General features: G+C 37.4%; 1 protein-coding gene across 1 annotated transcript; it reads right to left on the bottom strand.

Annotated features, from left to right (window-relative positions):
* Positions 1-9,905: 9,905 nt before the first annotated feature.
* LOC109827356 (phospholipase A2-alpha) lies at positions 9,906-11,696 on the bottom strand. The gene is made up of 4 exons (XM_020394351.1): positions 11,451-11,696; positions 11,315-11,360; positions 10,849-10,974; positions 9,906-10,293 (listed from the first exon to the last, which is right to left on the bottom strand). The coding sequence occupies exons 1-4, from the start codon at positions 11,568-11,570 to the stop codon at positions 10,118-10,120; spliced, it is 468 nt and encodes a 155-aa protein (XP_020249940.1). The 5' UTR covers positions 11,571-11,696; the 3' UTR covers positions 9,906-10,117.
* Between the last annotated feature and the right edge of the window lie 3,533 nt (positions 11,697-15,229).

The raw sequence follows: 15,229 nt of genomic DNA on the forward strand, positions 1-15,229 counted from the left end.
AGCACTCTAAAACCTAGGGATCAACTCCTGGATTGTCGAAATCCACCTTCAAATTTTCGTTCAGAAGACAAACTAATCTGCACTGTCGAATTTAGTTTAATAATTTTTAACCAGACTCTCAACCATGTGATCAGTGTTATTGTCACTATAGTGTTCTGTCGCTACATTACTTTCTTTTTTTTCTTCATCTTGATTCTTGTAACGCCGCCCTTCAATTTGCACGACGACGACTTCTATCTTGAAAACTAACTTCTAGATTCATCACCATGGCTCTGATACCACTTATCGGGGAATTTCAGTCCCCCGTGCACTACGATCTTTGCAACTCAAAATCCAACCCACAATCAACAAAATAAAAAATAACCGCAATCAAGAAGAAGGAACACCAATATTTACGTGGTTCGGTCGATCAACTTTGACCTATATCCACGATGCAATATTATGAGAAATCCACTATGTATCAGGGAGAATTATAAGAGGAACACTCAATTCTCATCACTCAATCTCTTAAGCTCACATACATAATCAACTCTCATATTTTTTCCAAAACCCACTCCTTACAATCTTTTGAACGGACAAAGAGTACGAAATTCTCTCCTAATGTTGTAATCTTTTACACAGATAAAGACCATAAAACCCTCGCCTCTTGCACGATAATCTTGGATCAGACTATGCCCTCTTCTAACCATAGATTATAAGAATATTGACTGTCTCCCTTCTCCTTGGTTTTTCCTTCAACAATAGAGAAATACACATAGGGAAACCAAAACCCTATCTCTAGCCTAACTTCATTACTAGTATAGGATTCAAATTCCTAATTATGATAATACCCAATCTCCTAATCATGATAGACCTCTAATCCTACCAAATTCTCATAAAATTATACAAAGAATCAAAGACGCAATCCCAACAATTATTTCTGAAATAATGAAGTTTTAATTTGTAAGTCCGGAATCATTGGCTTCGCCACAATTTTATCTCTAAATTGTCACTCTATTTTTCAGAATGCGCAAACTCATTAAATTAAACTAACAATATATATAAATAAACTTTTTGACTTCTAACAACTTTTATTTCTTCAAGCTAATTTATTAATTGTTTCTCTAGTTAATATTATGTTAATTCAGATTGTATACCCCAATTAAATTTTACTTTAATAAATACCCTTAGATAATCGAATTAATTGGAGATTAAATGGATAACAAAAACTGTAGGATCAATTTCTGTTGATGTTAGTTATCAAATAGGTAAATTTAGTGTGGATTTTTTAGTGTGTTAGGGCTCCTCAATCTTCTTCATAGTTGGTTATGGAGCAGAGAATTCATTACTGCACACAAACAACACGTGAGAGGATCGAAGTTGTGATCTCTGGTGCTTCCTCCAACAGTCAAGTTAGTAGAGAGCTTGAGTGGAGGAGAAAAGTAAGATTGTAGTGTGTTTATTTGAAAAAAATTGCATACCTCCCTATAGTAGATAGTGCGCCTATTTATAGTAAATCCAAGGGGCAATTGTGTAACCTTAATCGAGTCCAAGCAGACAACTTAGTTGGCAAATACTTTACATATGTTGGCTGCAGATGATATGAGTCACCTATGCGATTAATGTGATGGTGACAAGGGCAGCATGGTGCTGACGGGGTCCGATGAGTCATTAATTAAGACTTTTGGGACTGGAATAATGATGACTCCGACCATGCATTCAATGTGATGTTGATCAGCTGTCAGTGGGGAATTTGAGGACAAACCGCCTCTCATCTCGATCTTAAGAGAAGGTCGATAAATGCCTTTTTATTCAGCTATCTTGGACTCGAAAGATCTCGACCCAGTCTTGTGGAATGAAAGAGGCGCGGGGTCGATCCTAATAGTAGGATTTGGGTAAGGACGCTTTTCGACTCGGCCACTTTTGGGGAGGGTTGAGCGTTGATGTCACTCGAGTCGCCTTGCATAGGGCGAGGCCGATTTGGTGTTTAGTTAATATGGGACGCGTATCAGCTCCTGAGAAAGGATTAACACTTAGCTATTTCTGTGATACAACCGTTTCACTTATAAACTTTTGTGTTTATTACACTCAGTAATCCATAGCTTGTAGTTCTCCATTTTATACCAATCCGCTACAAGTTGAACATTGAATTAGTAATGTTGTTCTTTCAAGCTAAAAATAAAAAATTTGATGCAAAGCTAGCTAGCCACTCAAAGTTTGAGTTACAAAATGTTTTTTTTTTCTTTTTCACGTAGAAACTCATAATACTAAATTATATACCTCGCCCTTAATAGAACTCGCAAAGCAATAGAGATCAAAGTAAATTGGAAGCCCACTATCCCTATTTTGTTAATTGTTCGCTTTCAAGGCAAGTTCTTATGTGGAACTCCATATATGTTTCAAAGTCAAGCCTCCACACTACGTGATAAATATCTAGATGTATAAGAAATCTGAACTACGCCAATCCAGAACTAGAAATATACACATCAGCTAGCATTACTAAATCAAAACAAAACCACAAATGATCATTAACACCATCAGTACTTAATCTGAATTTGAGTTGGAGGTTTAGGAAACTAATCCGGGTTTGATGACATGATAGGAGTAATTATCAGTGGCCAACAATGTGGGACCGCAATGGAATTGTAATTATAGCCATTTGAGAGTTAGGCAGGCTAAATAATAGTTGTACACAAGCGGGGTTCCTCCTCCCTCTCATCTTTTCCTTTGTTCATCTTGATTTAGAATTCACAAAAGTTCTTTATGATTTTCCCTTCACTGCATCACTTTTTATTTGAATTTTGATGAGACAGATAATTAATTCGTGAACAAAAATCACTCACCAGTCAATTTTTACTTTCCGTAAAACCTTTTGAATAAGGTTGTTTCCATAGAATTAATTATTCAACAATTGATTGTCACATCATAAAGTCTATGAAGAATGAATATTAATCATTCTATTGACTTGATATGTATTCAAAATCAGTTCAACAATTTTAGCTGTTAATTAAAAGTCTTGGTGGTTTCTTTTACATGCAATATACATTCGGAAGAAAACTCTATTTTTGAAGCTCTGAAGGATGTACAAAAAAAAAAAGCCTTAATTTATTGATCTTTGTTTTTGGGCTTAATTGCACTTCATTGCCCTATAGTTTCTCCTACTCCGCACTTATATACACTCACTTGTTTTTAGCAGTACTAATACACCTTAAAATTTTTGAAACTTTTAATTTATATAACCTCATTTGTTTTTGCAGTACTTGTACACCATAAAGTTTTTAAACTTTCAACTTAAATACCCTAGAGTTTTTAAAATTGACACTTAAGTACCCTAAAGTTTTTAAAACTTCAGGGTATATAAGTGCAGTCAAAACCAGCAAGGGTATATAACTATAAGTTTTAAAAACTTTAAGGTAAATAAGTGCTTCCAAAAACAATTAAGGGTATAAAAGTGCAAAGTAGGAGAAACTATAGCGTAATTTAAGTGTAATTAAGCCTTGTCTTTGTTAAGCACTCTCAACTATGATAGTTGAACTTCTGCTTTCATGGTAACAGGAAAACTACCTACCTATGATAGAGTCATGTCTGATCAACTAACCTGTTACCTAAGCTAGTAAGAATACAAACAAAACTAGAAAATTCCAACTAATGTTATCACTAAAGATAGTAACCTATATTCTCTTACTATCTTCTAAATTAAGTGGTTGATAACAATGTATTAGCAAGTATTTTCTCTTTATTTTCTATCTTTATCGGGACTTTCTATTCTAACTCTCCGTCTTGTACAAATGCATGTAACCAAGCTCAAATGAAATACGAAGCCTTCTTTTATATTTATTAGTTATTGTGTCTAGTGAAATCCTTATTAACCCAAATGATACATCTTCATTGTTTGCTCCATTTCAGCGTAACATACTTACATACACATGAAACTGAACTTGCAAACATAATTATAGAAATCTGAAGGTATGAGATTTCAAGAAAATTTTGCTCTAGATGTCAACTAATAACGCTATTATTAGTTCCAAACTAAATTTAGCAGCCTTTTGAATTGTTTTATTAGTCAAATCAATGAAAACTGAAAATCCAGTACAATTTAAACTTCCTACAAGTTTAAGTTTCTCATTTCTTTCAAGTCGGGCCTGAGTTTGCCGTCTATTATGTGCTTTTCTGGTATTATTACAAAGGATTCAAGTCATCTGTACAGTTGCCAAAAGAAAGAATAACGGACCCACGCAAAAAATAATAATGTACAATAAAAAGAAAATCTCTGGAATCTTTCGGTTATTCTTTTTTTTATGTAATTAAAAATCTGAAAACAATTCTTGGTTCAGAGAGTTCTTAATACACACGGCTGGTCTACATGTAGGACTAATTAATCTAAGATGATTCTCATGTAAATAAAAGAAGATATATGATTGATCAATATGATTGATCAAACTTAGACCAGTCAAAGATTTGCTGAAGGCTCACAGCAAAAACAAAATGAATATTAACAAACTTACTAGATGGACCAAAAACTGTGCAGATTATTTTTCATGTACATTTCATAAGCCTTACATTATAGAGATGGACTAAAGTCTTAATGTGGACTTTTAACGGTTGTTCTGTGGTTTGAATAATTTTCTGCAGCCCGCTCTAAGAATCTATAGTTGAACAGTTTCAATCGGTTTAGATGGCTTAAGTGGATTGAATCAAACATTGCTTAAGTTCTGTAGTTAACTAATCCATCAAATTATGATAATGACATGTGATAAAAGGGGAGAGAATCAAAGACAGGCTACAACTTGTATCACTCATCCTCCCACAAGTTGAATATTTTTCTAATCAGAAGTTTAATTTGGATACTGCTCTTAAGATGTGGAAAATTCAATAACCCTCTAGAAAACGTATTTGCAATTTAGTTGAATGAATCTAATTAACATGTTTTATTTTGCTCAGGTGTGTGGAAATCATACCTCGAATAGAGTTTCTCTTAGATTTTTATTAGTTGTGTACATGCTTATACTTAAGATTTCTGCCATAAGAGCAGGCTTCTGGGCTTCAGCCCGCGGCTTTAATCTAATGTGCTATTCGGCCTTGTTTGTTTATATTAGTATTTCTACTGTTTCAGAGAGGTAAACTGAGGTTAATGCTCTTCACTCGTGTTAACTTTACTTGATTGATTGTGTCATGTACCTCGTAGTGGTAGGTTAATGAAAATGCAGGCTGTAAAATGTTAATGTATCTGCTATTGAATTTAGCTATATATGTGATGCCTCTTTCCTTATAAACTCTTTATAATGAAATTAAGTGCGTGTGTGTGTATATAAGTCTACCTTTACAAGCTGAAATTATGCCCCAAGATTGGGTCGTTGATTAATTGCAATTAGGTGAAACTTAACTATGACACCCGTGATGAGCTAGAGGCTAGAGCTATAGGATGTTGCTATGTCTTTGTCAGTACGTTAACATTTTTAAGTAAAAGCAATAGACTCTTTTTTTTCGCCTTTGGCACACATGAGAATCGAACTCAGTCCCGCTGCGAGGTAAGGACATGGTTTTTCCATATGACCTACTGGGCCTCCCCCGCTGCAACAAACTATTTAGCTGGCCTTTTCCGATTGGATTCTAGTGAGTTGTGAGAGCAGTATTTTCCGCCACTAAACTTTCTAGTTTGTTGGTGTAGAAACGGCGAAAACGTTGGAGAAGAACATGATTTTTGGAGCAGGCAGAGCTTTGGGTGCTTGCCAATCGACCGCGAGCTTTGGGGCGGTAGACCGGAAACGTGCACGCTACAGGGTGGTTTTTCTGGAGCTCTGGTCGGTCGACCGCGGCGTCAAGTACGGTCGACCGCGGACCCTGTAATAGATTTTGTGTTTTCTGTCATTCTGTCTGGTCAACCGCGACGATTTCGGCGGTCGATCGCCAGTCGGGTTTGGGCCTGATTCCGGTTTCTTGTTCTGATTGGGATTTGTGTATGGTATAAATACAAACACGATTTTAGGGTTTCTGGGGAGCAGAATTGGGGATATTTGGAGCATAGAAAAGAGTTTTTTCCTGAAGCTATTGGTTAGGGTTTTATTTGAGAGATTGAGAGCTTTGTGTGAGAGATTAGTTTGTAAATTTGTAATCTCTATTTGTACTATTCTTCTCTATTAGTGAAAACTCATCCCCTTCTTGCCCCGTAGACATAAGCAACTTGTCGAACCATGTAAAATTTATTTGTTTGTATTTATATTTTTATTTTGGATTGTTTTGCTTTCTCTCTCGGCATTGGTATTTGTTTTCGGCACCCTATCGGTTTGGCCGTCGCGCACAACAAGTGGTATCAGAGCATTGGCTACGCTTGGAATTAGGTGGAGTAGATCTCTTTGAAAGCTTGTCTAGGGTTTCAGTTGGTGATAAAGGTGAGATTTTTACTATTGTGGATCTCGTTTCCGTCATGTGGGGTTGAGATCTTTCGGAGGCTCTTATTAGGGTTTCACTTGGAGGTATAAAAAATCTCTCTTTTTATTTGGATCCATTCTTTGTTTGTTCCGCATTGGTTTGTTGGTGCTTTGAGAAAAATGGTTGAGAAAAAAGGAGCGGTGGAGGGTACTTCGGACGTGAAGATCGTCCAAAGTTTGAATATTCATTCTATGAAGATAGATGTAGAGAAATTTAATGACACTAACAATTTTGGTCTTTGGAGATGTGAAGTCTTGGATGCGTTCAACGCGCAAAATTTGGAAGACACTTTGGAGTTGGACAGAAAATCAGACGACATTGAGGAAAAGGTTTGAAAGAAGATGAATCGAACAGTGTGTGGTGTGATTAGGTGTTGTTTAACACAAGATTTGAAATATGATGTGATCAATGAGACTTCAGCAAAGAAGATTTGGGAGATCCTAGAGGGCATGTATTTGACAAAGAGTGTGGAAAACTGTTTGTATTTGAAGAGGAGTCTTTATCGCTTCCAATTGAAGAAGGAGACCTCCATTGGTGATCACATAAACCACTACACGAATCTTCTTACGAATTTGGCGAATGTAGATGTTATGATTGAGGATGAGGACAACGCATTGTTATTATTGAATTACTTGCCCGACGAGAAATATGAGACATTTGTTCTTACTCTTATTAATGGGAAGACATCTCTTTCGTATAGCGAGGTCACCGCTGTACTTGTGAATTATCAACTTCGGAAGAAGGATAAGGAAGCTTCGATTGATACAGTAGTGGGGCATTGGTCGCAAGAGGAAAGAGTTCAAACCGTAGTAGGAGGTCATAGTTTAGAGGAGCACACCCTGCAGTTGGTATAAATCAATGTGCCTTTTGTAAAGAAGATGAACATTGGAAAGACGAATGCCCAAAGTTGACAGATCGAGCCGGGAAAAATAACAAAAAAGTTATTCAAGCTTCAGAGTTGAATGTTACCAAAGTTAGTGACGACAATTCAAATTCGGATTCTTCGGACTACTCGTGCCCTACACTACCGTCAGTTTGTATTGCCGACTCTACAGAGTGGATGTTGGATTCGGGTGCTTCTTACCATATTTGTCCTAGGAGGGATTGGTTCTCCAACTTTAAGGAGTTGGAAAGAATGGATGTTATGCTCATGTGTAATGATCATGAATGCCCTATTAGTGGTATCATTACTGTTTGTATTAGGATGTATGACGGGGTGATTTGGGAGTTAGATGAAGTGAGGTTCGTTTCGCAGTTAAAGAAGAACATCATTTCACTTAGAGTTTTGGAGGCAGCATGCTATTAAGTGACCTTAGAGGATGCATCTTTGAAGGTCATATTTGGGTCCATGATTGTGATGAAGGGCGTCAGAAAGAAGAATTTGTACTATATGACCGGGAGCATGATAATTAGTGGAGAACTGACGACTTCTTTGGATTTGACTAGACTATGGTGTTTGTTAATGCTGGGATATTTGATTGTTGATACCGTGCATGGATTGTGAGGAGTACCTTGACCTATAAATTGAAGTCCTGTGAGCACATTGGTATGAGCAAGATGACCGAGGTGGAGTTTGGTACTTCTATTCACCGAGCGAAGGGTCTTCTAGGTGATGTTCATTCGGCATTTGGGGGCCTTCTAAGGAGGCATTATCGAGAGGTAATCGGTATTTGGTTTCCTATGTTTGGGACTATTCTAGGCGTTTGTGGGTTGCAACTATTCTAAGGAGGAAGTGTATTGGCAAAAAGGTAACATGTTATTCTGTTTTTGGTAGAAGTTCTTTTCTGCATTTGTGTTAAGCTCATGACAGTTTGAGACACTTCATTGGAGAGGAAATATTGAGGCGACGAGATGAGGTGGTAGATTTGATGAGTCACTCCTTGTTGGAGGAGGATCGGTGTTTGATATCGAGCATTAGTTTGTAGGGGAGTTCTGGTGTTGAGGCTTCAACATATAGAAGTCATCTTATTCATAGGTTGCTGATTGCTGTGTTTGGAGTATTTGGATCTGGTAGAGCTACTTCAGATTTTTTATTGCTTCGGATATTTGGTCGCCCAACATATTGTCACATCCAGGATGTGAGATTTGATCCGAGTACATATTTGGGACTCAGAATCATGTTTGGTTATTAGGTATTGGACTCTGATATCGTTCTAAGCAGGTATGTCATATTTGACTCTCAGCAGGAGGAGAGTGTTGGAAAATTGTTGGGATATCACAACGGTGGAGAGTGATGCTACTCTACTTTCTCCAGATTATTCTGTATCGTTTGGGATTCCAGTTGAGGTGACACAGATTGGGGATCATGTTGATGTGGATGCAAATGATGAGTTTGTTGATTCGAGTGTAGCTGGTGGACACAGTTCGGATTTGGCTATGGCCGTTAGTTCACCTCCGGTGGAGGTGTTTGGTTCGTTTCACTTTGAGGTCATTGGGAGGTTATCAGTTACAGATTTGTTGGTGATGTTGAAGAAATGTTAAAAACTCTTCTCGTTGATTGAGAGCCTTCAGAGGCCATTTGATGAACTACATGAGGCTTGATTCCTTAGGCAAGAGGATATGTAGGCACTCATTTTGATGTAGCCAGTTTGGTGAGTTGATACCGATATTTGGAGTTTGTTTGCATTCTCGTTTGGGTTCTCGACTTGTTGTGGATTGAGTCTGTTTTCGTGGATTGATTCCACTTCGTACTGTACGAAACCAGTGAGACGTTTGGTTAGTATTGGTGTCGGCTTAGTTTTGAAAAAATTTCACCGAGATGGAGAATTGAAGAAGTAGCGAAAACATTAGAGAAGAACATGATTTTTGGAGTAGGCAGAGCTTTGGGTGCTTGCCGGTCGACCGTGAGCTTTGGGGTGGTCGATCGGAAACGTGCATGCTACAGGGTGGTTTTTCTGGAGCTCTAGTAAGTTGACCGCAGCGTCAAGTATGGTCGACCGCAAACCCTGTAATAGATTTTGTGTTTTCTGTCGTTCTGTTCGGTCGACGGCGATGATTTCGGCGGTCGACCGCCAGTCGGGGTTGGGCCTGATTGCGGTTTCCTATTCTGTTTGAGATTTGTGTTTGGTATAAACACAAACACGGTTTAAGGGTTTCTTGGGAGCAGAATTGGGGATATTTGGAGCACAGAAAAGTGTCTTTTTTGGAGCTGTTGGTTAGGGTTTTGTTTGAGAGATTGAGAGCTTTGTGTGAGAGATTAGTTTGTGAATTTGTAATCTCTATTTGTACTCTTCTTCTCTATTAGTGAAAACTCATCCCCTTCTTGCTCCGTGGACGTAGGCAACTTGCCGAACCACGTAAAATTTGTTTGTTTGGGTTTGTGCCGTTATTTTGGATTGTTTTGCTTTCTCTCTCGGCATTGGTATTTGTTCTCGGCACCCTATCAGTTTGGCCGCCGCACACAACAGTTGGTGCTCGCAGTAACTCCAAACCATACATAAATTTGGAAGAAGGAATATTAGGAAAATTAATAAAAAATGGTTTTTGATACAGTCACGGGTTCGCAGAAATTAATATTGTCAAGGTGCAAGGAACAGAGTACATAGTTTGGTGACTCTATCCTTTGCATAGCTCTTGTAGAAAGAAACTTTCTTTGGTGGATTTATTATTATGTTTTTGTTTTCTAAGTACAGAACCAATGTGATCGAACTTAACGCAAGACTTTATAACAAAGGATCAGGTGACCCTCTATTGTTCCCAGTGTTATATGCTAGGGTTTGTGAAGAACTCTTCCAGCCAAGACAGCAGCCTCGATGACGAGGGTGATAACTTCGACCACCTCCTGAACCATGCACTTGTTCCCTGTGAAAGTCGGGTCATCGGAGTTTCTGAATGCAGCAATACATTCTAGTAAATTGGAGTTGCATTCTGTGCTCAAGTAGTCATCTGCAAACATTCAGCCAGCATGTTAACAAGTTTCCTTCTCTGTTCCCTACCCAATACGTCTAAGACAGTAGCCCCTCAAATCTTAGAAATTGCCATTACACCCCGCAATTCTCATAAGTTGTTTCAAATTAATCACACCAATTGCTATTTCTGCTCTTAATTGGAGGGACCGGTTTCAACGTATCTTAACAATCGGAGAACCTAATAGCAATTTCTATGATATGAGGAACTAACTTGAAACTGTGAAAGATTAAAGTAATATCCAAAAAAAGAAAAAAAAAACTTTTTTATTGTGGGACATCCTTAAACAAGCATTTCTAGTATGTTCCTAAAATTTCAAGCTAATACTATCCCTGCATACGTAAGCAAAATGGATCAAACGGATAAAGCTTTATAAATTGCATTATTTTGCGTTTATGATGCCTGCATCCTTGTTTAGTCGCAGAATAGCCATTTATAACACAATGATGGGCTATGATTACAGACATGATCATAAATTCACCAAAGAAATGAACAAAAATAAAATCAAAATCAAAGAAATAAGAGAAACATAACTGTTTTTAGCCTCGATGCAGGCATCATGGACCATGCAACATGCATCTAATCCATCACATGGCTTCTCCCCTGGGCATCCACTGTACAAAATCCCACAGTACTTGCCATATCTTAAGAAAGGAGGCACTGCACATAATAACACCATCATCGACAAGAAAATGCATTCAGTATATGCTTAAATGTCCTACAAATCACAAAAATATACGATTTCAGGTTAAGAGAATATGGAAATCCCCTAAATTTATGATAAACTTATAGCAAACTTCAACTACATGTTTTCATATGCGCACATGCTTGTATTTTCTATGTTGACTTTGTCACTTTTCAAACCAAACGGTCAAGAAATTTTAGATTCTTTAAAGTTCAATACAAAACCTGTGCAGATTCTGATCGATGCATTATGAATTCATAATGTCAAGTAACAGAACGATGTTCAAGGCAAGAGGCCCATCCAACATATACAAACCTGAGCAGTGATCAGACTCACAAGTTTTGCTGCATTGTTGTTCTCTCTGCACAACAATTCCCAAGCCATCAACACAACCCAACATTTACATTAAAGAAAAGATAAGCATAGTTGATTATATATAGAAGAAACAGACCGATGCAATATCGGAACCAACTGACTGGATTCCAACGTTGAGAGCCTGAATACGAACATAGACTGGAGAGGAGATGACAATGAGCACAATAGCCATCTTCAAGAACCGCATAAGACCCATTTGATCTCTTCTTGTAATTGAGAAGAGCACCGATTCCAGTACGAAGAAAGAAATATATAGAAGTATGAAGAAGTATCCAAGTTTAGCACTGATTCATGAGTTGCTCAGGACTTTGGCTTTATTGTGCTCGTGAAGAGATTTTGTTTGCTTGCTCAGTTGGTTCACTCACCAGATATCCATTGATTTAGTATATCTTAGTTTTATACTGAGATGTAGTTGGACCCCTTGAGGCCTTCTCTTTTGAAATTAATAATGTGTTCTTGGTGATTTGTTACTGTTAATGATCACTAATTTTACCTTCATCATATTATTAATGATTAATTAGTCCTTGTCAACAACCACATTTGGCTTTCAATTGATGACACCTACTCATATAAGACCTACTTTTTTTTTCTTTTCTAAATAATTGCGAGATTAATTTAGAATCGATCACACTGCTGAATTTTCGAACTATTAACTGGCTAGGATAAGAGGCGTATGCTTGTTTTATTTTAGCGCAAAGATGCATGGATGGTCGTCTGCAGAATGCACTTAGATGGCAATCGGTTTGTTTCGGCTAAAGCCCGTTTTTTATATTATGAATTTAGGGCCACTATTAAAACTGGACCGGAAATTGATCTGGGCCTTTACCATTATATAGTACACAAGCTCAATATGGCCTATTTTAGATGTCTCTCTGCAGAATAAGGATGTATTCTACAGTGCAGAAGTGCATCAAAGTAATACCTTGGAATCGGTGGCAAACGAGTCAATCGGGTCTATTCAGGTCGGGTCAGTTTTGACCCGATGTAGGTTTGATCCTCATATTCAACAAGTGTTTGAGAGAGTTTTAGCAAAGTGAGAAGGCCATGTAGCCATCAACTTGCTAGTATACTACTAGGTCTTTCAAGTTGTGATGCATGGATTGTATTTAGTATGCTAACTCTACTGAAAGGGGCGGTCTGAAGGCGAACATTAGCAGACGGTTTTGATGCTATCGTGCTCCTCCGTCTAGATTCAAATGAGGAAGAAGAAGAAGAGTGAGGGTAAGAAAATCCCTAATAGTGAGCTGTGTGATTCAATATTTGTCTATCCTTCTCTATCCAATGGAGGAGTAGGTTCGGATGATGTGGAGGCTTCTTCGAGCTCAGCGGTAATGGAGAGTACTAGGCCTAAGGGAGCTAAGAAGAAAGTGCAAATGGAGGAAATATTAGCTAAATCAAATGCATTATCAGATCCTCAATTGCCTCAACTGAGATCTGGACTTCTGATATCTCGGCAGCTAGGTAATCCTTCGATCTCTATCCTTTGGGCGGATGAAGTAGAGGAGGATATTGAATCTGGTTTTCTTGAGAATGTCTCTTTGGTTGAGGGAAATTTCGAAGATCTTGTTTCTCATGCTGAACAATCTATGAATGCAAATGCTGAAACTGAAAATACAAATCTAGAAGAAGCTAGGGATGATGTTTCAGGTCATGCCAGCAAGGGGAATGTTAATAGATTAGATAATAATGATTCCGAAGCTCTGAAATCCTTTGCTAGTTTGTTTGCTGATAATAGGAATTATGAAAATGGATTAAATCTAAATTTTGTTCCATCCCCTCAAGCTAACACTGTTACATTCTCTACGAAGGAATGAAGGGAAGGGGAAGCTTATTGGAAATTGAAGGGAAGGGGAAGCTTACTGGAAATACGCTCTGATTGGTCATGTTATTGCATTAAACATTAGATTCAAATCTTTGGAAACATATGTTAAAAAGCTATATATAGGGTAAAATCTCTATTCCTGCGATTGACTTAATCAAGCAAGGTGTGTTCCTCTTTGATTTTCAATCTGAAAAGCAAATGAGTGATGTTCTGGAAGTAGGACCATGGTTTTTTGGTTCAAGGCCCTTGGCTTTAAAGCCATGGACAATAGATACAGATATAGAAAAATTTCAAGACTATAATTACCATATGTGAGTTTAATTCCCAAATTTACGTCTGAATTTATGGAGCCCTACTAGGACTAGTAAGGTTGCAAGCCTCATTGGTAACCCAATAACCATTGATAAACTCACAGCAGCAAGGCAAAGATTATCTTATGCTAGAGTTTTGCTGGAAGTAAAGCTACCCCTAAAATTACCTCTACCGGATCAACTTGTTATACAAGGTCCTGATGGGAATTATTATACTCAAAAAGTAATATATGAGCTAAAACCAAGGTGGTGCAATTCTTATAATGTAATTGGACATATTACTGAACAATGTAGAAGGCAAACTGGTAGAAAGAGATGGGTTCCTGTTAACAAGAATCTTGGAGCAAATGCACAAAATCCTGATGTACATGTACATCAAGGCACTGTTGAGATATCTGGGCAGCCTGGAAAGGATGTGCCTAAAAAACATGCTCAGAATGTTTGTATTAATACTGGGCAAGCTGGAAATGAAATGCAAACTTCTGGAAAACATGCACAAATAGTAGATATCAGTCATAGTGTTGCTGGGCTACCTTCTGTTCACCAATTTTCATCTCCAACTGTGCATGCTACTGGTTTTACTAGTGTCAACGGAGATAATTCTGCAAAGAGAACACATGCTAATGTTAAAACAAATGATCCTGGAACATCATTTTTTCAAGTATCTCACTTCTCCCTGTTGGATCATCAGGTACATGATTTAGACCCCTATAGCAATGATAGGGGTGGGTTAATTTTATAAGGCACTTAGCTATCTAGAATGTTAGAGGATTTAACAAATCCTCTAAACATATGATTGTTAAGCAATTTATTTGCCAATATAACCTTCCATTTATAGCTCTTCTAGAAACAAATGTTGTTGGAGATAAGATGCAGTCTATAGCTAAGAAAGTGGTAAAGGATTGGGAATGGATTTCAAATGTTCATCGAGCTAATAGTGCCAGAATTTGGATTCTCTAGAATAGTGATCTTCTCACAGTGTAAAATATTACTTCCTCAGATCAATTTATGACATGTTCTATAATGTCAAAAGATGGCAGCTTATCATGCATAGTTTCTATAGTATATGCTCTTAATGATATGGTTGGAAGAAAATCTCTCTGGCGGGGCCTTCTATCTTTCAAGCAAAATGTTACCCATCCATGGATTGTTGGAGGTGATCGATTTAAATTCAGTTATCAATAATGGAGAGAAGATAGGTTGAGCAATAGTATCTGATTCAGACACTAAAGACTTTCATGTTTTTATTACCTCTTTTCAGCTTATGCATCTTAAAACTACTGAGTGTTTTTTTACCTGGTGTAACAAATAGGAAGCTGATACAAGAATTTGGAATAGATTAGATAGAATCCTAGTTAATAAGGAGTGGATTCATCAATATACTTCTAGTCAAGTAGAATATTTGGTGCCAAACTGTTCAGACCACTCTCCAGCTTTAATAATAATAGAAGATCAGGATTTTGTGGGAAAAAACCATTCAGGTTTTTCAAAATGTGGACAAGTCATCCAAATTTTCTCTCAGTATTTAAGTCAGTGTGGGAGCAAGACATTAGATGCTATAAAATGTATAAATTTCATGCTAAACTCAAAAAACTTAAGCCTGTTCTGAAGGATCTGAATAAGAAGCACTTCATGAATATTAATGAACAAGTGCTAATAAATAAAGATGAGCTAGCTGATGTTCAAAAGCGGTTAAATATTAATCTTATCAACTCAGCACTG

Source organism: Asparagus officinalis, unplaced genomic scaffold (genome assembly GCF_001876935.1).
Source record: "Asparagus officinalis unplaced genomic scaffold, Aspof.V1 AsparagusV1_Un161, whole genome shotgun sequence".
In the NCBI taxonomy this organism is placed as follows: domain Eukaryota; kingdom Viridiplantae; phylum Streptophyta; class Magnoliopsida; order Asparagales; family Asparagaceae; genus Asparagus; species Asparagus officinalis.

Excerpts from the sequence above, each read along its gene's own strand:
- LOC109827356 (XM_020394351.1), bottom strand. The coding sequence starts at position 11,570 with ATGGGTCTTATGCGGTTCTTGAAGATGGCTATTGTGCTCATTGTCATC. Across the intron at positions 11,361-11,450 it reads TTGGTTCCGATATTGCATCG|AGAGAACAACAATGCAGCAA; the intron begins GTCTGTTTCTTC and ends ATTGTTGTGCAG. Across the intron at positions 10,294-10,848 it reads CTGCATCGAGGCTAAAAACA|ATGACTACTTGAGCACAGAA; the intron begins GTTATGTTTCTC and ends GAATGTTTGCAG.